Raw genomic sequence first — 23,549 nt, forward strand, 5'->3', positions numbered from 1 at the left:
TTAGTTAGTAGTGTGCAATATGTTTCACTGCATAGTACTGATCCTATCCTCTCTCAACATTGATTCTTTCATAGCATGCCGATTGTGACAGTCTCTATGTAAGCCCACATCTCTTGTGCACAACTTGACTGAAATTCTTCAGTTTTTAGTTAATTATTTTGTGCTTTTAGAGTCTGGCTATTGTTACATCGGTAGTATCTCTTTCTAATACTACCAGTTTCAAAATGAATCGGCTAAAAAATAACGAATTCAAACCATTCAAACATATATATTTCATGATTGGTGTGATTATATGTAAAATTTATAATTTTTGAAGTTATTTAGTATCAAGTCAAGTGTTCATAAGTGAGATTTTAAGTTAATTTTAATGCATTTATTTATTATTATTTTATTATTGGATAACTTAGTATTAAAATAATTCGGCAGATTATAAATTTTGCATGTAAATTATAAAACATCACTCACAAAGTAGGTTTGTTTAAACGGTTTGGATTCATCATTTGAATCATATACAATAAGTTTTGAAGTTAGTGGCAAATACTATCAATGTCACAGTAGCCGAACTCATCTTTTATCTTTTTTTTACCGGTATATGTGAAATTCCCCAAAAATTTAAGTATGCTATATTTTTTAGTAATTAAATTTAAACTGTACACATTAATGTTTTCTCACATTGATATTACTTCCGAAAATAATAGTCTTACTCTTCAAAGTTGGAGATTTAATACGTGTTTAAATATTTAAAAAAGGAACTCTGTATAGTATAGACTTTATTTTTTAGTTGGTGGCTCGGTTGGCTGAGATGCATAAATATCATATCTACCACGAATCATCCGATCGATATAAAATAAAAGTAAATTTTGTGGGAGGTCACTGAACTTTTTGTCACGAACTAATTACTCAAGTTTGATTTGTTTCAAGTTATTGAATTTTTTATTTGTCTATCAAGTCATTCTATAATTTTTCTGTCTAAAATGCTAACGGAATATTCTCATTCCGTTAGTATTTGAAAATAATATAATCATTCTGTTAGTATTTTAGATAGAATGAGCATATTTTGATAACATTTTGGATGCAATAAGTATATTTCATTAGTATTTTGGACAAAAAAAATATAGAGTGATTTAATTAGAACAAATAAAAAGTTCAATAACTTAATTGAAACAAATTAAACTTCAATTATCAATTCATTACAAAAGACAAAGTTCAGTAACCTCCAATGAAATTTACCCTTAAACAAAACCACCACCTTTGCCTATTCTAGAATTATAAGATAATTAGATAAGCCATTACATAATTAATATTTTCCATTGTCAGAAAATAAAAATATCAGTCTGTTTTTCCATAACAATATGAAACAAAAGTTCACCAAGTGCAACTCCGAAACCTATTGTATCGACAAATCCAAACAGTTATAATTGATCTATATCAGTGTTGCACTTCAGAAATTTGATTATGTTAATATTGACAAATCCAAACAGTAAAAAAATTGTTATGTAAAGGTTAATACCCAACCATTGTAGAAAATCAGCAAATATTTATCCCATATGATCCTTGGACCTACTAAAAAATCACCAAATATTTGTGCCTAACATAATATAACGTGCACTTTAGATATACTACAGGTTAAAAGAGTAATATGAAACTTTTTATAAAATAAAATTGAATTTATTTCTCAGTTAAACAGCCATTTCAAGGTTTTATGAAGAATTTATTTTTTCTAAGAACAGATTTGTGAAATTTTCATCAAGATTTGTAGGCTAAGTGAAATATTTTCCAAAAATCATTTCAACTCAAACGTACCACACACCATTATACAACACAGCATAAGTTATTATCACAAAATAACCAAACAAATGACCCAGGCAACGAGTATTTTCGGCCCTTGTGGTAATATTAAATTCTTGCTGATTTATAAAAATAAATGAATAAAAATGAAAATATTAGGACCACTGATGTAATTTAAATCTAAGAAAACATAAACATGAAACCGGGATTAAAAGAACCGAAGATAAAAGAGGAAAAGTTGACTATCAACCTAAAATAAAATAAGTGTGACAGAGCCAGCATCATTCTTTGCCAGAACAAAAGCACAGAAAATTTACAAGGCCTCAATCATGCAAAATCCTAATCCTCAATTTACCATCACCAGCACTTTTCTTCATGTTTCTGACACCCTTTTACTACCCAACCTAAACTGCCATGTCAATCACTCGATAACTATGGAGTAGTAGCACAGCAGAATCCAGCCTATACTTGCTTGTAGAATAAGATATAAGCTTGTTCGTGCAAGACGTCTTTTGTGTTGATAACTGTGACAGATGCATCGTCATACCTTAGCCATTGACCATTTGAATACCTGGTATCAGCTGTATAGTGTCCCTTTGATGGATCCCTACCATGATGTGTGACGGTTGCCACAAGCTCGTATCTTCTCCTCTGCATGACACGAGAATGTGTCAGAGCATGCAAAAACATTAGACAATACTTACTCAGAGATGTCTTGTCAGATAAGGCTTGCTAGTTGCAAGTGTATCTGAATAGCGCAAATTATGATAAAACAAAGATCCTAAGAGCATAGTTTGATATACAGCTCATTATTTTTATATAACTAATATAAGTATCCGCGACATAACAAAGTAAGAACAAAAGCAATTCAACAAAGATACATTTCAAGACAGTGCCGGACTTTTTCTTGACAAGAAAATAGTACCCAATTGAACTATTAAACAAACAAAACTAATGCTTGTAGTTAGCTTCAAGCCATCCTTGACTTCTAATCATCACAACTAGTAAGCAGCAAGACAGGAAAAAGAAAAGGAGTTAAAAAGATTCACCTCTGATGGGGAGATCACCAGGTCACGGCCAAGAACCAGCTCAAGAGGGTACTGCACTGGTTTGTGAAGCTTATTGCTCCCATGACCACCATAACTAAACCTCATTAGGTGTAAAATCATTATGGCAGGAAGTGTTTGTATATTCACAGCTTTGCGAGCAGCCACCACACCCGCCTATAAAATAAAATTGATCTCATTAAATAACTATTCAGCGACAAAACATTGTGAAATTCAGTGCAAAGAAACCACGTTATTGTTTACAAATTCTTAGCTTTATTAACATTATAACTTACCAGCAGTACTTCCAACCATAGCTAGTGCAGGTATTCAATTGCAAATCAGAGTGATTGAGCCTATATTATACTATTCAGGTCCTAGCAGAATTAAGAGGATTCTTATGAAAACAATAGTTAAAAAAAAAGAGGCTAGGGTTTAATTGAGGGCTATGCAATTCATTGTGATGTCACTGAGGCTGCATTTGCCTAGATAGAGTTGATCAGTTCAATAGCATGCAAGTAGTTCAAACAAACAGTATAGCACCTGAATTTCAGCCTATGAAAGCACAAAACTACCTTGCCAGAAGCTGTTCTGTATCCTTCTAGGGTTTCTGGAGCGGAGAAAAAACGCAAAGCATCTTCGATTGTGTGAACAGCATCAGGGAAGATGTCAAGATGCAGCAACAGGAAAGGCTGTACAGTTGCCGATGCTTTGTTCCCTGCACCAACATGCAACATTAAAACTTGTTAGCAGCCTGATTACAAGTTGTAATTAGATCCTAAAAGTCTAATCAGATATGTGCTACCCTAATTCAGCTATCAAGACAGTACCTATGGCGCTATTCATTTTTCCGAAATTGTAAGACTGCAGATTATTAGTCTCTCAAGGATTGGTCCACTTTGTTCTTTTTTATATAACTCGGGTCATCAAAGATATAGAAAATGCAGCCAAGGAGGATGTTGCATCAGCAACTGGTATTGTTGGCAACTAACAATGCTCAAATCAGTATATTTACCTATGCATCTAGCATTGAATCGGCCTAATGCAATCACCATGCTACTGGTACCGTACCTTCTGTTTCATTTCGTATCATACAAGGACAGTGGCTTTTTGGACTATGAATATGGACTTACTACCCAAAATTTCAATGTGTTCTCAGCATTCAATGTGCATTCCCGACTAATGTCATTTTTCAATTACTAAATCATTTTATTTTACCAAAGATCAACCTTAGCAAGATTACTCAACATATGTTTTGATGTAACAATAAAAATACATAATATAATAGGGACTACAATGACTAATTGAGCTGTTCTACTGCAACAATATTACAAGATCCTGATGATCATTTTGACCTTTCCTGCATTTCTTGAAGATTATTAAGATTATTCTAATTGAACAAATTTCACTTTCTTACCGTAAAGGCCCTTATTTTCATATATCAGAAGATGATGAAGGCTGGGAAACAGTGGAGCAGAACAAGTCGATATTACAAGATCCTGATGATCATTTTTTTGCAGGCACAATTATAATATTCAAACATTCATGATAAGGCAACATAAATAAATCTGCAAACGAAAATGACATCAAAACATACCAGCAGCCTTTACAACACTTCTTAGTTGACCGCCAAAGATTGCACTCAGCTCAGAAGGGACAAAGATCTGAGTTCTTGTAACTGCCGACTTGTTCTTTGGCCCCACTGTTTCCCAGCCTTCATCATCTTCTGATAAAGAGAGAAGAGACAGCTTCCCTTCTTTTGAATTTGGAGAGCCAGAGTTCAGCTTCAACAGCTCATTGTGCATTTGGTCCATGAGGAAGCTCAAAAACTCCTGAGCATCTTCTTGTCTAAAAGATTAGATGAAAACCAATTACAGCATTATAACTGGTAAAAAGAAACAAGGTTTTAAATGTCAAGAAAAACCAAAGGGATTAGTCCATTTTAATTAAATACACAAAAATATATCAATTTTTTGGAATTATAAGAAAGAAAACAAATTATGCAAATAATTTGCAAAAAAATGGGAACAATTCGTAAAATTTGCAAATAATTCAGAAATCTGTTCAATTTGTATATTCAATCATGTGGCACTTCATAAAATTTAACAGTGAGGTACACTTCTACTGTCTAACCAATCATGTGGCATGCAGATATCTGGCATACCAATCCTATTATTATAACAAACTTCAAACCTTGGGTGAGCAGAGACCCCAGTAGGCAGGTTGGGATTGAAGCTTCGCAAAACTGGATCAAACATGACTGGGCACAGAGATTTTGCACACTCGATTCCTCCTTTGCCGTTTAACTTGGTGCTAGAGTCTTCAGGCATGTCAAAGTTGGAGATGAAATCAACAAATGCACCCAATGTGGGATAAGCAACCTGGACAACAACTTTCAATTAAAATATTATCTACTAGAGATAAGCAACAAAAATAAATTGACTTAGACTGCCAATAAGAAAGCCCGAGAAATGAGCATACTGCCCATGCAGTATTCTTCTTGATTACAGGCACATGTATCGTCGTGTACATGTTTCTGATACAGTAAATCAATTCTCCTCTGGATATGCAGCATACACTTTTTATATAGTTTTTAGTTTTGGGATTGCTCTAGGGAGGCCATTTCTTGTGCTGCTCATAAGGCACAATGACAAGTGAGAACAAAATGTTATCACTAAAAGAAATGAGAGGACTGAATATAAGGAACACCATATCATATCTCAAGTACCAAACTGAGCTGCAATTTAATGTTCAAAGCTTATAACAACTGATGCAAACAGCAATTCAGAGGATCAGGTTTTGATTTTAGCATGAGAAAGAGATAAATAAAGAGGGCCTCAGGGGAATTCCTAAAAGAGAAATAATGGAAGTTCCTTAATAGATCATCACTTGTTGAATACAGATCTTGTTGGATATTTAATAAACTTGGGCAAATGAAGCGGCCTAGAAACTACAAATAAAATCCATATTTTAACAAACAAATTGAAATCCAAACAGATAAAAAAAAAGATGACCTCCTTTAAGAAATTTAAATACCAGTTTATTTTTTATAACAAATCAGCATCAGATGTAGCTCAAATCCATTGCTTTCTAACCTCAATAGACTTAGAATAAATTCAATCAAATCAAGATTTGATTTGGCATATTAATAACAAAACCTCAACCTTACATGAATTCAGATTCCAGCATGCAATTGTCAACTGGAATTGACAAGTAATCCTCAATAGTTCAACTCAAAACCAGACAAAGCCAGACAATCAACTGTAAGTACAAAAAAAAATTGAATTTAGTAGGTACCAGGTACAGACCTTTGGTAAAGCACGATCACGCAAGCCTTGCAAGAACTCCACGAAGGGTGAACAAGAGAGTAACGCTTGCAAAGAAGCATTTAAGAAGCATGTATTCCCAGTATTTACCAAGCCACGTGGTACTAGAGTAGTTGAATGAGGTTTCTTCTCATTTTTCAGCACCACATCAACAGTAGGATCATAATTAATGGCCGCACTTTGAACTTTGACCCCATTCTCCTGCCTTTTAGTCGATAGATCCTTTGATTCCTTCTTCTCATTTTTTGGGGTCACAACAAGTTTCGATATATAAAAGGGGGCACCACCATTCACACTTTGAACCCCATTGGTTTGCACCTTTGGTAAAACCTCTTTAACTTCATTTTTCTTCACTGATTTCTCTAACTTACTAGAGGAACCATTAGCTGACGATATGGAGCTTTTGGAGGTCCCATTTGCATGGACAATAGTATCAGGTGATAAGTTATTACTAAATAGCATCTCCGTCTTGATAGTATTGTTTTCATTACCACCTGATTGGACAGGTGAAATAGATTGCTTGTTTACAAAGGGGCTCTCCAGTAAGCCTATTGAAGGGAAGTCCAGAGAGCCAAATCTGAAGCCTTCATTCTTTGTAGGAGCAACAGGTGTACTGCTTGGTTGCCCTTGAAAAATTTTGGTTTCAGCCTCAGTGAAATCACCAAAAAGCACCACCTACAGAAATAGAAAGAATAATTGTCAGAAGGCACTTCATATTGTTAAAACCCAAAGCATATACCAAGTATTATATCAAAACTGTAAGCAACAATATAGGTTACATTCCTGCAATTTGATGACAGCACAGTTGCCTTTAGGAAGGATTTGTCAAATTACATTTGTTAATGGGCCCTCTGAAAATATGCAACAACTCCTGGAATCTCTTTTACACAGATTACAACGTTAGGATGAGAAATACAATGCCTACTATAGGAAACCAACATTTTGTATATATCAAAACCCTAAAGCAGTTGCAGTTATTAGAAAACTTAAAAACCTCAAGGGTTTCAAAAGACCTTGTTTCTTCTAGAAGTAATAATCCAAAGACTATTAGTACAAAATTCAGGAAAACAAAAACATTGCTATCTGCAAGAGAGTTTGACAACAACAAACACCATATAAAGAAAAAATTCAGAGATCCTCAGAGATCACTTGCCAATGCAAATCTTCAAGTGGTACACCTGATAACAATTAAGAAGAATAAACCTAGCATAAAACAAGTTTACCGCCTCCTAAAACCACCAATCGACAGCAAATATCATCAATCTTCTCAATTTCAGCGAAAATATAGATAAAGGCACATAAATTATACAAGTTCTGAAGAGATGAAGCGTAAAGGGCTAAGAAAATTATAAACCCTTCTATATTACCTTATTATCACTCATCCTGCCCAACCGTGAAGCGGAGTCAACGTTAAAGCGAAATTGGGCCCAGAAGATAAAGGAGCGGGCAAGGAGAAGACATGAAATGAACTAAAAACAATCTCGTCTTGCTTCTTTCTCGATTTTCCCTCTCTTTCTTCTCCAGTAGAGAGCAGGGATGAGGAAAAACGAAGAACTGCGACGAGGGGTTTGCGCAAGCCGCGAGGAAAGAAAAAGAGAAGAGAGGCGGCGCTTGATTTATGATCTTCGAGTTGGCCCAATGGGCTTTAGAAACGTGCGCACGGGGATTGATGAATTCGCATCCTCTGAGATGCCTCAAACTTTTGAGTGTTTTTCCGGAAAATCACAACCGTTAAGATACGTCCTGCACGAATCTAAAGCATATAGGCACCGTGCACGTCGGTCAAACAAAAGTTGAGATATCTCAGAGTACGCATTCGGGATTGATTGGGTCCGGGGAGGGTTGGAACTGAGTGCGTATCCTCTGAGATATCTCTTATTTTGCGTGACCGACGTGTCCGGTGCCTATTCGGGGATAGCGCGCGGCCCAGTATTATTAGAGCTTCGAGATTCGTGCAGAACGTATTTCAACGGTTGAGATTTCCCAGAAAGTCACGCAAAATATAAGATATCTCAGAGCATGCGAATTCGTCGGAACTTGGAAGCAGTCCTGATCCTCTGCATTACCTCATCGGTTGATTTTAAATCATGACCGTCCGATCAGAATCGGATCAATCCGTTTTCCGTTCCGGAACTGCAATGCAGGAGCACTTTGAGATCGTGTCAGTGGATAATGAGCGGATCTGATTCAAATTGAAAGGGTAAAGTACTTGAGTGAAATGAATTCGGGTTGGGAGATATCGTAGGGTAAAGTTTTACTTGCCCGCTAAGCAAAACCAGGGCCTATCCGGCTATCCGCCCGTGAGATTGCATTAAAAATTAGAAAATATATATATACATAATACATAAAATTAAAAATATTTGTTTTTGGCAATTTTCTCTTCTTATAGTTGTACATACGATTTGTGTATTGGTTACGTACCGTAATTCATGTATCTCATGTCGTGATCATTTGTGTGATGTGATTATCTTTTAAAAATGTGACATAACACACATGTCACATGAAAGATCCGATCACAGCATGATGCATGGTCGCATAAGTCGCGTGTTATTGTGACAGTTATATCTTAATTGAATGATGAATCATCAGTAAATTGACTTAAATTATGAAATATATTGTTAAATGTGATCAAACGTAACTAACATGATCAGTTACATTTGGACATCACGTATAATCACAACATAACTAACATGTCGTGATTATCATTTCAAATTTAATTTGGTCATGACACGACACGTGATCTAAGTCACACCGTGACTTATCAAGGGACAGCACATCAGTATTGACTATTGAGAATCCTATGCACAGAGTAACATGGAAAAACATAAATTAGTATAAACTTGTGTCTTAATTTCTAACACGACCTAATTTGATCAGGATCATTGACAATCGATCTGACGAATAAAATGAATCGAATGAGGGATTAAAGATATTTAATGAAATTTGTTTATTCATTTATGGTGTAGTTTTAATTCATATATATAAAATAAAATGCATACCAGTACTCTAAACTTTTTTGTACTATTTTATTTTGCACGACAAGCAAATTAAATATACATATATGTGTATATACTAACCTCTCGCGATCAAATACCATATTTCTCGGACAAATACGTGTGCCCGTCAAGATTTGAATTTCTAAATTGAGGTAATCTACATTAGTTTGGTGATATATTTGTAATGCATCGTTTAAATCTTGAAAAAATAAATATATCGTCCTGCAATACTGAATATCGAAATGGATAAAAATAGATACTCTGAATACACGATTCGCAAGTTTTTCGTATGCGGTCCATAAAATAATATGCATGAAAATTTATAATGAATAAATAAAATAGGTGGAATTTTGTTATTTTGTAACGATATTTGTTTCTATGTCTGTGTTTTCAAAAGCAATCGCACATGATAAATAAATAAAAATAAAAAAATAAAAAAATAAAAAATAAAAAAAGATTATAATTTCATTCATTTACAGAAAGAAAACAGCTACTTCAACAAAGTCTGGGTGGTGTAGTTGGTTATCACGTTCGCCTCACACGCGAAAGGTCCCCGGTTCGAACCCGGGCTTAGACAATTTTTTTTATATTCTGAGTGCGCATCCTCTGAGATATCTCATATTTAATTTGGAGTATGGGCTCTATAACATCAGACTGTTATCCTCTGAGATATCTCATATTTAATTTGGAGTATGGGCTCTATAACATCAGACTGTTATTTTAGTCTATATAACACTAATTCTAAAATCTATCAAATTAATTTCAAATAGTGAATTCAAACTGATCTACTTCATTATTTTATATCAAGTCAAGCGGTTAAATGTTTGAGTTTTTAAGTTAATTTTAATATATTTATTTTTCAATTTTTTTGCCGCTTGATTTGATACTAAAATAACTTCAAAATATAAAAAGTTTGCATGTAAATACATCACTCATAAAGTAAATTGATTTGAACGGTTTGGATTCACCATTTGAACTCGATTTGATAGGTTTTGGAGTTGATGTTATATAGACTGAAATGACACTAATGTTATATTAGCCATACTCTTTAATTTGCGTGACCGACGCGTCCGGTGCCTTTTCAGAGATAGCGCACGGGGGCTTATTTGAGTTTCGAGATTCGCACAGAGCGTTTCGAGATTCGGAGATAGGCAGGGGGTTGAGTTTTGAGATTCGTGCAGAGCGTTTCTGAACGGTCGATATTTTCCAAAAAGTCACGCAAAATATGAGATATCAGAGGATGCGAATTATACATTAGTGGACAGTACACTAAAAAGAATAATGGCAACGCCAGGTTCTTCCACCATATTATTAATCTTCCAAGAGTTTGTTCCATGCAGCTTTTCTGTCGCTACACTTCCGATAATTAATTTTGGTAAATTTTAAGTGCCATTAAATTTTTTTTTATATTAAATTAGTTTGCTGAAAATCAGAATGTCACTATAAAATGCTCCGCCAGATTAAATACTATACTTATTTTTTTTATATACATTACGATTATTTTTAATTATTTTTACACAAAATATGGAAAAATTATAAATTGGAAAATAAATACATTGCTCCTTAAACATATCAATTCTACAATCAGCGGGAAATTTGACCCCATCAAATCGGCCATTTAAATTGCTTATAAATGATAATGGTGTTTCGGTCAAATCAATTGACCATAGTTTTTTTTAAGGATACATGTAAATTAACTATCTATAATCAATAACTAGGCTAGTGTATTTAATCTAACTATAACATTTGTCCCTTTGCTTCCTCAAATTTCTGCGTCAGATGCTGCTTCACACTTTCATCTGCAAACACAAAGTTAACCGCCTCTTGAGCCAGTTTAAACATTTCTTCCTTGCCCAGACCTAATTTCATACAAAATTCAAAATGTTACCACAAAGTTTGAACTTCTTACATGGAGTGCTGCTCAGGAATTTCTAAAAACCCCAGCAAAATTGAGTCAAAAACCCCAAGTAATTATACTCCAACCAAAAAAAGCCAATAGCACTCCTATTATTTTTTTAATTACGTATATTGATATTTAATTGAATTTTATCTTTTTTAAGTTTTTAAATGGTTCAGCCCTCATAAAATGCTAAATGTGTACTTGTAGCTTAGTTGTGGAGACTTGGATTCAAATCCCACTTTCACATATTGTGCATTTTACGTTTCAGACCCCTCCCAATAAAAATTTTCTAGTTCCACCCCTTGCAGGACGGGACCACAAGGTTCAGATTTCCATTGGCAAAGAAATTCTGCAAGGACATTGAGCCTTATCCATAATTCCATATCATCAAGAAAAAAAGTTTACAGCAGGTATCGGACTGTTACCACCAACACCTTATTGTAAAACTGATATGTCTGTCAAGAAGTAAAAACCTACCAAATGACAATGCAGCTTTGTAGTACTCATTTGACAGGGTTGTAGAGAAAAGACCAGTATCATCAGTGCATAAAGACATTGGATGTTCTGATTTGTAAAGGTCAGCTGTAGTGAATTAGAAGTAAGAAAATTGAAGTGTTAGATAGTTCACCTTTATTTTCAAGCTCAAAGAACAATGTCCTGTCTAATTTTAGCGGAACTTTAACAAAGGGGTATTTTTATTGAGGGGCATTCTTGATAGTTGTTGGAGTTGACTTTTTGAGGAATATGAATTGTCAGTTTGTCACTTGATGACTGGAAATAATTAGATGAAAATTCATCTCATAAAGAGAACAAACTAAAAGATAGTAAAGAATAGGTCTAACCAAAATGATGCAACTCAATCGAAGGAATGGTCTGTGTCATAATATTTGATGTCAAGCATATTTCCACCTACAAAAAGCATAAAGTATTTATGAGCCTAGAAAAATTGGTTCATGCAAAGAATACCAATATTTCACCATTATTGCAGAAAGCACCCTTAATATTGAACTTATTATCCATTGTATAGCTGATAGTAGCATGCAAATGTCAAATTTAAATAGATGGAAATTTGTTGTATCTCTATTGACTTCGATTAGGATTCCCAGCTCATACGAACTACTTATGAATGAATTTGCCCGAATTAATATTAAGAAAATCAAATCAATTTAGTCACTTTTCGCTTGACTTAAAATTGTTTGGGTGGCTCGGAAGATAGCCAAAAGAGATGCTTACCGGGATCACTAGAGATTTAAGCCTATCCCATTCTTCATCTGCAAGGAGACATACATGGCCTAACCTTTCAGGATTGAAGTCGAGCATGGCTTGGATCTCCTTGCTATTACGTACCTATTATCACTAGACTTTAGCGATATGCTAATCTGTGAAATTTTTCAATAAACACTTTAAAAACAATGGCTGTATCCTTTTAAGAAAACCAGATCCGATATTTCACTGTACTGGAAAAGAAAAACCCAGTAGTGCTAACTTTTGCAAGCAGTGCCCAACTGCCCATATTTCTATTATAATACCGCCAAGTAAACTCAAAGAGACATAAATGCTTTTATTTTCATTAATAATTTATAACGTTACCACTATAAAACAACCTTTGCGCTCGTAAGTATGGAAATAAAACCGAACCAGGAGGACTCAGCTTTTGGTTCTTACTTATTAGCTTAGATGCAATATGATTAAGATGATTCAGTGAATGAAAAGATAAAGAGAAATTTAGTCATTTTCTTACTGAAGTATTGTTTGAGATAAGATAGTATCTGTAAAAATCCCAAAGTACATTGTACTTGCGAATGAGAGAAGTGTTGGTTTATTTGTAAACAGGTAAAACCTCAAGATAGTAGCAAAAAGAAATTTTAAAAATTGTATATTAAAATCAAAGGGATTCAGATAGCTGTATATAAAAAGGCCCTGAAGAGACTGGGAATGAATTTAACGTGCAGTTGATACTAGAACACTGTATAAGCACAGATCAATAAAAGAGATAAATAAACAAAAAACAGAAAATTTAAGAAATATCAAACAAAAAAAGATGATCACAAAATTTGTATACTGACCTCGCCGCAATGAAGAGTAACAGAAAGGCCCAGTTCTCTGGCAAGTTTTAGTGCTGGTAGTACTGTCTCCCTTCAAAAGGAGAGAGAATAAATATTGTTCAAGTAATAATAATAAGCTAACATTTTAGGCTAATCATACAAGTCTCTCCATTTACCACTGGCCAACAGTAGGGTCACCAGACAAGTCAATTCCAACTACCCCCACGTCCTTCATTTCCATTGCCAAATTAACCTACAAAAGTTTGACGCTGGAACAGTTAGAATTTAAAATCTTTATGTTGTTTGGTTTATTAACTGGATCCCAATCAAATCCCCCTGGCACGTGTGCACACGCGCACCACACCATTGCAAACACATAAAGAAACCCCTCACACCTTCCAAAAAGTTCATTGAAACAATTGCATTTGTGCAATACCATCTCAACACTAAAGTTAATACAAAATATTGAAACAAACCAACAAAAAGAAATTTGAACTATGGCATATGATTTTCCAGCACTGCTGTTACAGTTAGCAACAAGATGGTAAATAAAGCAAAGTAATTATAGTTGTGAACTTGTGATTATATAGATTTTAGTCTTGCATACAAATTTTGTCCTGTACTCACTGCTTGGTTAAAGAGAAATCATATATTTAATAAGTGAGTTTCTTTGTCATCTTAGTACTGAAACAATGAAGAACCACCTAACGTGAACCACATCTGTCAGAATAGTATCCGTTAAATTTAATACCTGGCATTTACTGGCATAAGCCGAATGCAACAAGATATACCATTTTGTCAGAACAACCTGTTAAGTTTTACCTGGTATGTACTGTCATAGACTGAATGCAACAGCACATACCGTGTCTATGGCCGATGAAGTTGCTTCGCTGCGGTTAATACTCAAGAGAAGCCTCACGAATATTTTCTTTCGCCTGGTATCTCCACTTTCCTCATTGTTCAATCCACAGCCCCATAAGTCAACATCTACTATATCAACTGCTTTTAACCCATCAATTACAGCTTGCATGTATGATCGCTTTGTCATCCCTTTAGCTTCATTATTCTACATGACCAAGAAAATTACCAACAGGTTAATACTTGATACCATAGTGATGGAGAAATAGAGGAAAGACTGAGGTTGTGCAATGACCTAAACAAATAAATTTAGCGAATAAATTGAAGATGAATGATGGTACAAGAACAGAAAACTTATTTGTATTACTATCTGATAGTTAGGAGAACGAATAGTATTGTTCAAATTTTTAGCGTATGTCTTCGCTTGCTCTCGTAAATACCCCTTTTAGTGGATGTAAGAAAAAAGAATAGAAATGAATCCAAGAACTAATTTATCTCTTTATCAATTAATTTTTCCCTTACATATTTTAGAAGTGCGTGTTGCTTAAGATAAAGTATCCCGATTTACCCTTAATACAATTGAACTCAATTTACACAAATTCCACTCAAAATTTTCCATCGCCAAACCACTAAATTCCAAGTCATGCGTCATGTCTCATATCAGGACATATAAGGTTGCAACCATCAAGCTGTCTCAATGTGACGCCAAAACCTTGTTATTGAATATATAACTCGATATCAGATTGACAAAAAAATATAAAACATTGGCATGCAGTAGCAGATACCTGAATTGTTCTGGAAAACAATCACCTTTGTGAAGTGTGATGTTAAGTTTAGAAGAACTGATTTATGCCACATAAAAGATGGTAAACTGTTTATTGAAATCTTTTTTATTCTAACCCCTCTTTATATCCTGTTAGTGTACAAATGTTGATATAATATACCTTTTTGACCCACATTGTTATGCCCTTTTTTCTCCACTATACCTTTGACTTGTTGAGGGTCTTGGTGCAGCTTAGTTTGGTGGTACATATCATGCCTCTTCTAAAAAAGTATTGTACCAGCTATAATTGGTATTAGAAATTAATATTTAATAGTACCTTAGGAGTAGTCCTGAGCTCTAGATAAATACAATTATCAGCAGCAAAGTCCTCAACGACCTGCTTAGAGTATCAAATCAAGGCAGTTAACTTAAAAAAGCGCAATGGAAGTTAGTTATGAGACTTGAGGAGTTGCGGAGCATACCTCCTTGGTGATTCTTTTCACCGTTTCATGATCAGTGGTGAGCACATGGTACACAGCAAAAAGATCAAAGCACTTTCTCAAGGACGTACCCTCTATATCAAAACAAGAAAATGGTAATAAGAATGAGGCCATGGTACAATGTATAGCGCATGTTGGTCCGTACTATGGATCAATATCTCTATTTCAAAGTTCAAACAATCGATTTGAATCGTTCAACATGATCTCCCTCTAAAGATGTACTCGTAGATCAAATTTTACATATTTTAGAATTTTTTTTACTATTTTTTAAATAGGTAGAAAATCATTTGGTCTAAAGATTCTAAACCGTTCAGAAGTAGTGATTTTCTATCTATTTGGAAAAAGTAGTAAAAGAATTCTCAAAATTTTAGTCTGCAAATTGCAAATGCATTTTAATGTGGAGATCATGTCAAACGGTTTAGATAAACTGTTTAGATTTTGGAAATGGAGATATTGATCCATAGTAGGGACCAATATCTATGCATATTACCATAGCCTCATTCATGGTAATAATAACATGATTGCTATGGCTGTTCCTTATATGAATCCAGAAAATATTATTGCACTTGATAAGATAATTAAAGATAAAAGATGATTATGATGAGTAGGTGAATATCAGACATGGCGTACTTTCTAAAATCATGTGCTCAACATCTTTAGAAACAATAATTCCATTATCTCCATGATTTTTCACAAGTTCGCTGAAAATAAAATTGACAGAACAAATAAGAATTGTGCAAAAAACTCTTTGCTAAAAAAATCACAGGTAACTTCAAATAAATAGAAGACTTCAACTTCCTATTTGCACTATATATTCAACTCGAGATACTATAATTTCTTGTGAATAGGTTCACATTTCTTAACAGTTCATCAATACCGGTCATACAGTTCGTGCTAACCAGAAATTGTGGATAAATTGAACAAGTAAAAATTAAATGTTTTGAATTAAATCTACAATTTCAAATTTTCAGTTATAGCACTGCGATCACAGTTGATTTTCCTTTAAAATTCTATTGAATATCCTTTGCATGGAAGATATTACAAAATCAACCCTTCGCACGCATACGAGAGAGAGAGAGAGAGAGGACTCACAGGAGTGTAGAGTCTCTGATAGAGCCATTGAGATGAGTGTGAAGCTCCACTTTGGGAAGTTCACGGCACCATTCCCTTAACTCAGTATTGCTAAATTCCATGGTCTCTGTAACTCTGGCAATCATGCTCTCAAAAATGGTTCGAACATCACGCAATTACCAAAATTGCATCAACTGCGGTTTGGGAGAAAATAAATTGAGGCTGTGAGTGAGGTGTCAAACTTGCGAATTCTTAAAATCTAAATCCACTTGGTGCTCAACTAATTTCTCAGCAAAGAATTGAATAAACAAACCTCCAAGAGACCTGACCTGACTTGACTGACTTTCTGTCGCAGCGACTGAAGAGGAGATGCGACAGAGCAGAGCAGAGAGAGAGAGAGAGAGAGAGAGAGAGAGAGAGAGAGGAAGGAAGGAATGAGCAGCAGGAGATATTTAGCGTTTTTGGCAAGACATCAAAAGAGACGTGTTTTGGCCATGTTGCTCGAGTCCACATCGTCTGCATTAACTCAAAATTTTGAGTTAATATATTTGGGCCGTCTGATTGTAAATGGAGCCCATCCGGCTCCGGCCTGTAATGTAGGGGTCTTTAATATTAGTGCGTATTTAATCTACACGAATCTTAAAGCTAATCTGACGGTCCATAAACATTAACTCAAAAGATTCCTTTTTGAGTTAATGCAGAGGATACGAACTCATGTTGCTGATAGAATTCAACGGCGACAGGTGGACAGTAAATTGGAATTATATGTTAAATTTTAAACAAGCTGTTTTTAGTCGGTCATGGTCATAGATTTGAATATCAACGGTTCGAACTTAATGATTAAATAATTTTTTGAAAGGGGATAAAAATATTTTTTAATAAGAATGGTGAGTGAAAAGAGATAATATAAAATAAAAAATGTTACATGTGAGTTTTTGTTTTTTTTTTTAATTTAAAAAATTTTAAAATGTTAGAAATATTTCAAATTATACACAATTTTTTTTAAAAAAAAATGGCGACTAATAGTATAAAATTTCAAAAAAAAATATAGGGGTCAATTTCTTGTACTTGTAGTATTTTATTATAAATTATAGAACAAAAGTCTAATTCATTACTAGTTTTTGAAAAAAAAAAATTGGAGGTCAATCGATCTCATTCTACACTACTACCTCCACCTCTGAATTGTGCCTAAGCACCTGATTTAAATTATAAATATTATATTTATTACGGTGTGGCTACGGTACTTTGAAATGTGTAGTGTTGGGAATTAAGTTTATAAAATTGAAACAATCGATCTGAACCGTTTAATGTGATATTCATATAAAAATATACTAACCGATCAAATTTGTCATTTTTATAATATTTTTACCATTTTTTAAAATAAGTAAAAAATCATTACCTTAGGAGTTAGGATAGTTCAATTTTTTTTATATCAAGTATTTTTCTATTTATATAAAAAAAATATATAATTTAGACTTCTATTAAATTTTCATACGAAGATCGTATTAAACGACTTAAATCAGCTATTTGAATTTTAAAAATAAAAATAAAAATCTATAGCACTTATGTGCATATTGCAAAGTACCGTAGTCTATTCTATCTTCTATTTTTAATTTTACTTTTTAAACTTTTATAGCAATTTTATCTTTTTGAAAAGGGAAAAAAATTGGTAGAGAACTTCAACTATTATGGTAATTTTATCAACTGACACGGTTTTTCTAAAAAAAAAACGCTCTCTCAAAAGAAAAGAGATTATTAAATGTTAAACTTTTCGTTTTGGCAAATCAAAAGAGACGTGTTGTTCCATACTAGCTGTGCTTCCAGCTTTGCTTGGGCCAGTAATTGAGTTCAGATTCAGTGAAGTAACTTAATCTTTGAGTTTTAAATTAGGACTGTCCGATTTGAATAAGTAATAATTTATTTGAAGTGGAGCGCGCACATCCTGAGAGATAAATTCGAATTGGAAAATAATCTCAAGAAACGAATTTGAATTAGACAATCTCGATCCAAAACCCAAAGATTATATTACTTTAGGGGATCCGGATCCCCAGTAATCCGCATCGTCTGCATTAACTCAAAAGAGCATATTTTGAGTTAACCCATCTCGGCCGTCTGATTTTAAACATAGTCAATCCGGTCACAACTTATAATTTAGGAGCCCTTTAATATTAGTATGGATCTAATTAGCACAGAATTTAAATCATATCGGACGGTCCAAATTCATTAACTTAATGCAGAGGATACGATTTCGTAATCAGGTATCTTTTTCAAACTTTTCAAACTTTTATAGCAATTTTATCTTTTTTTTTAAAAGAAAAGAAAAACTTGGTAGAGAACTTCAACTATTATAGTAATTTGATCAATTGATTAGTATGGAATAAATGCCACTTTCATAGATTAAATGCAATTTTACTTTTCAAACTTCTATAGCAATTTTATCATTTTGAAAAGACAAAAACTTGGCAGAGAACTTCAACTATTACAGTAATTTTATCAATTGATACGGTTTTTCTAAAAAAAACGCTCTCTCCCAAAAGAACAGAGATCATTAAATGTTAACCTTTTTGTTTTGGCAACTCAAAAGCGACGTGTACCGGTGTACACCTCATCCTGCTCGAAAGAAAATAGATGTGGTCCATTTTATCTATGAAAATGGCATTGATTCTGTACTTCCAGCTTTGCTTGCGCCAATAATCAAGCATCCTTTTCAAATCGAGCCATTCAATAAATACATTCTGGGACAATCTTACCTGTCACCCAGCAATAATCTTTATTTATAACTTTTTTATAAAAATAATATAGAATAATAAATGAATTTATTATCTTTAAGCAATTATGAAGGAACTGAAATTTCTTTTTTTCCTTCTTTTTAAGATTCAGCGTAGCGTATCACCCATCTGATACCACAAAATGTTTAAAGGAACTATTTTTTTTTCTTCTATGAGATCAAAACTTCAAGACAATTCATCTATTATTCTATATTATTTTAAAATATTTTATAAGTAAAAATTCTCTGACCGAATAAATGGAGAGGAAGTGTATTGTCTTCTTCAAACAAAAATGGAGACAAGTTTGAACACGTCTCTGTGTTGGAGCCCCATTTAGACTATGTCAGTGTCAGAGCATCCATATGTAATTTTTTTTTTTTTTTTTTTTGCATATTTACTCGAGATTTTTGTTTCTCCCATGCTCGTTTTTTGAAATATAGTCAGTAGATAATGAGACTATGAGAGTAAGACAGAAATTTGCATAGTCTTCCCAAGTTCGACCCACCAAGCAAGCATGCAGTTCGATGCCTTTAGCATCCAAGTTTAACTATTTTTTTGTACCAAAAAAAAAAAAAAGAAGAAAAAGGGCTATGCAAACCATGTCAGAGCACCATTTAATTTTTTTTTTGAGATATGTCCGTAGGCCCCACACACTCACACATCTTCCAGCCTTTGGCTGAGATCGAACCCACATCTCTCAAAAGAGAGTGGAGTGTCTTTACCATCTGCGCTACGCGGTGGTGACCAGAGCACCATTTAATTGGGAACGCATACTAGGTGTGACTAGGGGGAGTTCAAATCTGCTGGAATTCATGGGGATTTCAGGAACCTGAAATTCTCAATCCAACCATCTATATATTTCGTGATTTGTGCATACAATTATGTCTGCTTTGAGATTCGTGTATGAAAAGACTTAAATGGTTGGATTGAGAATTTCAGCAGATTTCATTTCGACTGGGGGTGTTCATCGGTTCGGTTCGGTTGAAACTGAACCGAACTAGACAAACTAAAGTTATAATTCGGTTTTAAAAATAGAACCGAACCGAATTAGCATTGCAACCGAACCAAAATTTCATTTCGGTTTGTTCGGTTCAAACCGAAATATATTAATTTGTTTATTTAAAACAATTGATTTATAATAAACCGAAGTATATTAAGAAACAAACCGGGGTATTAAGAAATAAACCGAAGTATTTAGAGCAATTGATTAAGAAATATACCTGAGTATTAAGAAAGGAACCGAGACGGTTCAGATCAAATTCATAATATATAAAAGTTCGGTCGGTTCGATTATTTCGGTTTTGAAAATTTTTAAACCGAACCGAACCGAAATTATAATTCAGTTTTAAAAAGTACCAGACCGAATCATTAAACCAAAAAAACCGAACCGTTTGAACCGAACTAATTTGATTCGGTTCAAAACCGAATAAACCGGATCCAATGAACACCCCCAGTGACACCAATTAAATGTTGTGCATATAATGCATGGAGTAAGGTTTGGGCGCTATGGATAGGATACGGTCTAAAAAATCTATCGTATAAACTTTAAACTTCGATTTAAGTAACTCAGTAAATAAGTTATAAATGAACTTGTAGAATACCAATTTTTATTTTTTATATTATTTTTACTATTTTTTATAATTTATGAAAGATGACAAAAAATAATATGAAATATTGACAATTTTCTTTTTTTTTAAGTCATTTTTTTGCCATCTTTCATAAATCATAACAAATAATAAAAAAAAATTAGTATTCTACAAGAGTTTACTATATAATCAATTTACTAAGATACTTTGATCGAAATTTGAAATTTATACGATAGATATTTGAGACCGTAACACGAATAACCTTATATTATCCATAGCACCCAAACCTTACCCCCAATTAAATATTGGCATATGTGTGTATACAATGTATGCGTTCCTGTTAAAATTGAAATTTTTGTCCATGTTAGATTAACTCTGAATTTCTTATTTTTGGAAATGCTAACTAAAAAAAAATTCAGCATAGCCAAGTAATATGTAAGTGATACAGCCCTTGAGACTTCCTACCATATTATTTCTTAGGGTGAATTTTGTTCCTTTTCACATATTGGTTATTCAAGTTTGATTTGTATTTTCATTGTTATTGAACTTTTATTTCGTTCCAATTAAATCACTCTATAATTTTTCCATTCAAAAAATTAATAAAATATAACTTTTCCGTTAGTATTTTAAATGAAATGAGAATGTTCCGTTAAAATTTTAAACGAAAAAGTTATATGATGACTTTATTAGAATGAATAAAAAATTTAGTAGCTATAGAAAAACATTTTTTTTTGCAAATGAAAAAAAATCAAAGTTAAATAAATAATTCAGGACAAAAGAAAAAATTTAATGACCTCCAGAAAAATTTACCCTTCTTCTTATTAAAAATTGCAAACAAATTTTGAGACTTCCTACCATCTGCGACAACAAAATAAATAGATAAATTCGGGAGATTACACGTATGTTTTAATGGGCCCAAATCCGTGCAGCCTAATGAATAGACAAATTGGGCCGTGTCTAAATGGGCCGTATCAACTATCACCTCTTTGTCTAGTGACATCAAATCTACGAAGCTTCACACTTTGAGGATAAAATAAAGATAAAGGGAGCACTCTAGCTCTCTTGGCCACCGGGAGCAGCGTTTGTAAAGGCCATGGCGTCTCTCTCTCTCTCGATCAATCCCTCCGGGTACGCCTCCTTATTATATACGCTGGATTTGCAACTGAGCTTTCTATACGCAGTTTTGTTTTTCCTTTCGCGGAGGTGGATTTGGGTTAACTCCATGGAAACTCCTTCCTTTCTTTTTATTCTGTGCTGTCGTTAACAGCATATATGTTGTACCAGGAGTAATTTTCTGGTAATATGAATTGAAAATTTTGATGGAAAGTTGTTTTTTTTCAAAATGCAATTGGAGTTCCTGTCGGTATTATCAACCTTAGATTAAATTGCCAAACCAAGATTTTGGTACAACAATGATAATTGTCAATATTTTCCTCCTAAAAAAAAATTAATCTCTTTTGTCTCTAAATGATATATCGAAAATGGCATTCTTCTGGTATGTCATATGTAATCAAATGTAACAAATAATAATTTTTTTTTTTCTGAAAACAGCTTGCAGACTGGTATTTGTTTGCCGCGTAGATCCGTTTCTAAATTCGGCTACTTCAGAACGAAAGTCGAATGCAAAGAGTCAAGGGTTGGTAAGAAGCCAATTCAAGTCCCATCTAGTGTCAACTTGACAATTGATGGGCAGTTCATTAGTGTCAAGGGCCCGCTTGGGGAGCTGTCAAGGACGTATCCCAACGATCTCTTAATAGAGAGAAATGATTCTGTTCTGAGGATTCGTAAAGCTGTAGAGACAAGACGCGCAAACGAGATGCATGGACTTTTCAGGTGTAATGATAAAATTATTATTTTTTCACTAGCATTGTATCTTCTGTAGATTTGTATCTTCTGTAGATGTAGTCTTTTATATTGGTTTATGACATTTATGTTTATGTTGGATGACAACTGGCAATTGATTTAGACAGTGATGCCTATGTAGGTACTTGCCGATAAGTGGTTATTGCAAATAAGCATAGGTCAATTGCAAAGGATTAAATGAAAGTAAATGAGGAAAAAGATCAGAAGTAGTGTCAAGGTCATATACCTAATACCATAAACATGCCATAAAAATGTCAGAGACCGAATCATTGGCAGTGACCATATTCCAGTTTTACTGGTACAATGCTGAAACTGAAGGGCCTTTTTGGTCATCATTTAGATGAGGCAAATAAAATGCAAAACATTAGACCAACTCCAAATTCACACAATCATCAAACTCTGTTGCTAAATGTAGGACATTGATAGATAACATGGTGGTGGGGGTATCAAAGGGATTCGAAAAACGTCTTCTCCTTGTTGGGGTGGGGTACCGTGCACAGATGGAGGGCAATGATCTGGTTCTTTTTCTTGGGTTCTCTCATGCTGTCAGAATGCCTGTTCCAGAAGGCCTCCAAGTGAAGGTGGAAGAGAGCACAAGGGTTATTGTGAGCGGATACAACAAACAACATATCGGAGAGTTTGCAGCAAAAATAAGGAAATGGAGACCTCCAGAGCCTTACAAGGGGAAGGGAATAAGGTATGCTGATGAGGTTGTGAGAAAGAAGGAAGGCAAAGCTGGAAAGAAAAAGTAGAAAATGTTCTCCGTATGTATCTTTTTGTTATTTTATTTCTTTTGAATCCTGCTATTTGAATTTAGATTTTACACTTTTATTTTCAGTTAATTGTTATTTACTTTTTTCCATTTGGCTCCCATGCCATGTGTATGTATTTGCAAAATTCCATAAGCCGTTTTGAGAGTTGCACAATCATTTCTTGTCTAATCCAACACTTTCTAATTTCGGTTTCCAATTTCTATTGAAGGCCTCAGGAAGGGTATTCAAAAGACCATTTTTTAGCAGCCTGTTGTTAATTTTTATGC

General features: G+C 33.9%; 3 protein-coding genes and 1 non-coding gene across 8 annotated transcripts; 2 read left to right on the forward strand and 2 right to left on the reverse strand.

Annotated features, from left to right (window-relative positions):
* Positions 1-2,012: 2,012 nt before the first annotated feature.
* On the reverse strand, positions 2,013-7,806 carry UBP24 (ubiquitin-specific protease 24). 2 transcript variants are annotated; one of them, XR_013514926.1, is made up of 7 exons: positions 7,528-7,806; positions 6,143-6,835; positions 5,028-5,215; positions 4,432-4,682; positions 3,378-3,552; positions 2,838-3,011; positions 2,013-2,439 (listed from the first exon to the last, which is right to left on the reverse strand). XR_013514926.1 is itself a non-coding variant. In XM_078315465.1 (7 exons), exons 1-7 carry the CDS (start codon positions 7,540-7,542, stop codon positions 2,251-2,253), a joined length of 1,653 nt encoding a protein of 550 aa, XP_078171591.1. In that variant the 5' UTR covers positions 7,543-7,806; the 3' UTR covers positions 2,013-2,250. The 2 variants fall into 2 exon arrangements, 1 of the variants encoding a protein (XP_078171591.1); XM_078315465.1 differs by having other exon boundaries at positions 3,410-3,552.
* A 1,853-nt stretch (positions 7,807-9,659) lies between these two features.
* On the forward strand, positions 9,660-9,733 carry TRNAV-CAC (transfer RNA valine (anticodon CAC)). Its single transcript has one exon. It is a non-coding gene; the product is annotated as a tRNA-Val (tRNA).
* A 1,018-nt stretch (positions 9,734-10,751) lies between these two features.
* Positions 10,752-16,705, reverse strand: LOC144565196 (adenosine/AMP deaminase family protein). 3 transcript variants are annotated; one of them, XM_078314877.1, is made up of 12 exons: positions 16,607-16,705; positions 16,315-16,442; positions 15,853-15,923; positions 15,205-15,296; positions 15,060-15,119; positions 13,964-14,167; positions 13,278-13,354; positions 13,123-13,192; positions 12,290-12,403; positions 11,899-11,965; positions 11,534-11,638; positions 10,752-11,015 (listed from the first exon to the last, which is right to left on the reverse strand). In XM_078314877.1, exons 2-12 carry the CDS (start codon positions 16,437-16,439, stop codon positions 10,894-10,896), a joined length of 1,107 nt encoding a protein of 368 aa, XP_078171003.1. In that variant the 5' UTR covers positions 16,440-16,442; positions 16,607-16,705; the 3' UTR covers positions 10,752-10,893. The 3 variants fall into 3 exon arrangements, with proteins under 3 accessions (XP_078171003.1, XP_078171002.1, XP_078171001.1); XM_078314876.1 differs by having other exon boundaries at positions 16,315-16,487; positions 16,623-16,702; XM_078314875.1 differs by having other exon boundaries at positions 16,315-16,487; positions 16,607-16,699.
* Positions 16,706-21,640: 4,935 nt separating this feature from the next.
* On the forward strand, positions 21,641-23,483 carry EMB2394 (Ribosomal protein L6 family). 2 transcript variants are annotated; one of them, XR_013514927.1, is made up of 4 exons: positions 21,641-21,775; positions 22,199-22,480; positions 22,926-23,347; positions 23,417-23,483. XR_013514927.1 is itself a non-coding variant. In XM_078315466.1 (3 exons), exons 1-3 carry the CDS (start codon positions 21,741-21,743, stop codon positions 23,260-23,262), a joined length of 654 nt encoding a protein of 217 aa, XP_078171592.1. In that variant the 5' UTR covers positions 21,641-21,740; the 3' UTR covers positions 23,263-23,370. The 2 variants fall into 2 exon arrangements, 1 of the variants encoding a protein (XP_078171592.1); XM_078315466.1 differs by lacking the exon at positions 23,417-23,483 and having other exon boundaries at positions 22,926-23,370.
* Positions 23,484-23,549: the final 66 nt, after the last annotated feature.

Source organism: Carex rostrata, chromosome 14, assembly GCF_964058835.1.
Source record: "Carex rostrata chromosome 14, lpCarRost1.2, whole genome shotgun sequence".
Taxonomy (NCBI): Eukaryota; Viridiplantae; Streptophyta; class Magnoliopsida; order Poales; family Cyperaceae; genus Carex; species Carex rostrata.

Bases quoted from the DNA above. Each gene is read 5' to 3' on its own strand.
- UBP24 (XM_078315465.1), bottom strand. The intron at 3,553-4,431 runs GTATGTTTTGAT...ATGTTGGTGCAG, and splicing joins AAGTGTTGTAAAGGCTGCTG to GGAACAAAGCATCGGCAACT. The intron at 2,440-2,837 runs GTGAATCTTTTT...CGTGTCATGCAG, and splicing joins TGGTGATCTCCCCATCAGAG to AGGAGAAGATACGAGCTTGT.
- LOC144565196 (XM_078314877.1), bottom strand. From the start codon at position 16,439: ATGATTGCCAGAGTTACAGAGACCATGGAATTTAGCAATACTGAGTTA. The intron at 14,168-15,059 runs GTACTATTAAAT...TTGGTCATGTAG, and splicing joins AGCTCAGGACTACTCCTAAG to AATAATGAAGCTAAAGGGAT. The intron at 11,016-11,533 runs GTAGGTTTTTAC...GTATGAAATTAG, and splicing joins CAAAGCTGCATTGTCATTTG to GTCTGGGCAAGGAAGAAATG.
- EMB2394 (XM_078315466.1), top strand. From the start codon at position 21,741: ATGGCGTCTCTCTCTCTCTCGATCAATCCCTCCGG. The intron at 21,776-22,198 runs GTACGCCTCCTT...TTCTGAAAACAG, and splicing joins CTCTCGATCAATCCCTCCGG to CTTGCAGACTGGTATTTGTT. The intron at 22,481-22,925 runs GTGTAATGATAA...TGCTAAATGTAG, and splicing joins GAGATGCATGGACTTTTCAG to GACATTGATAGATAACATGG.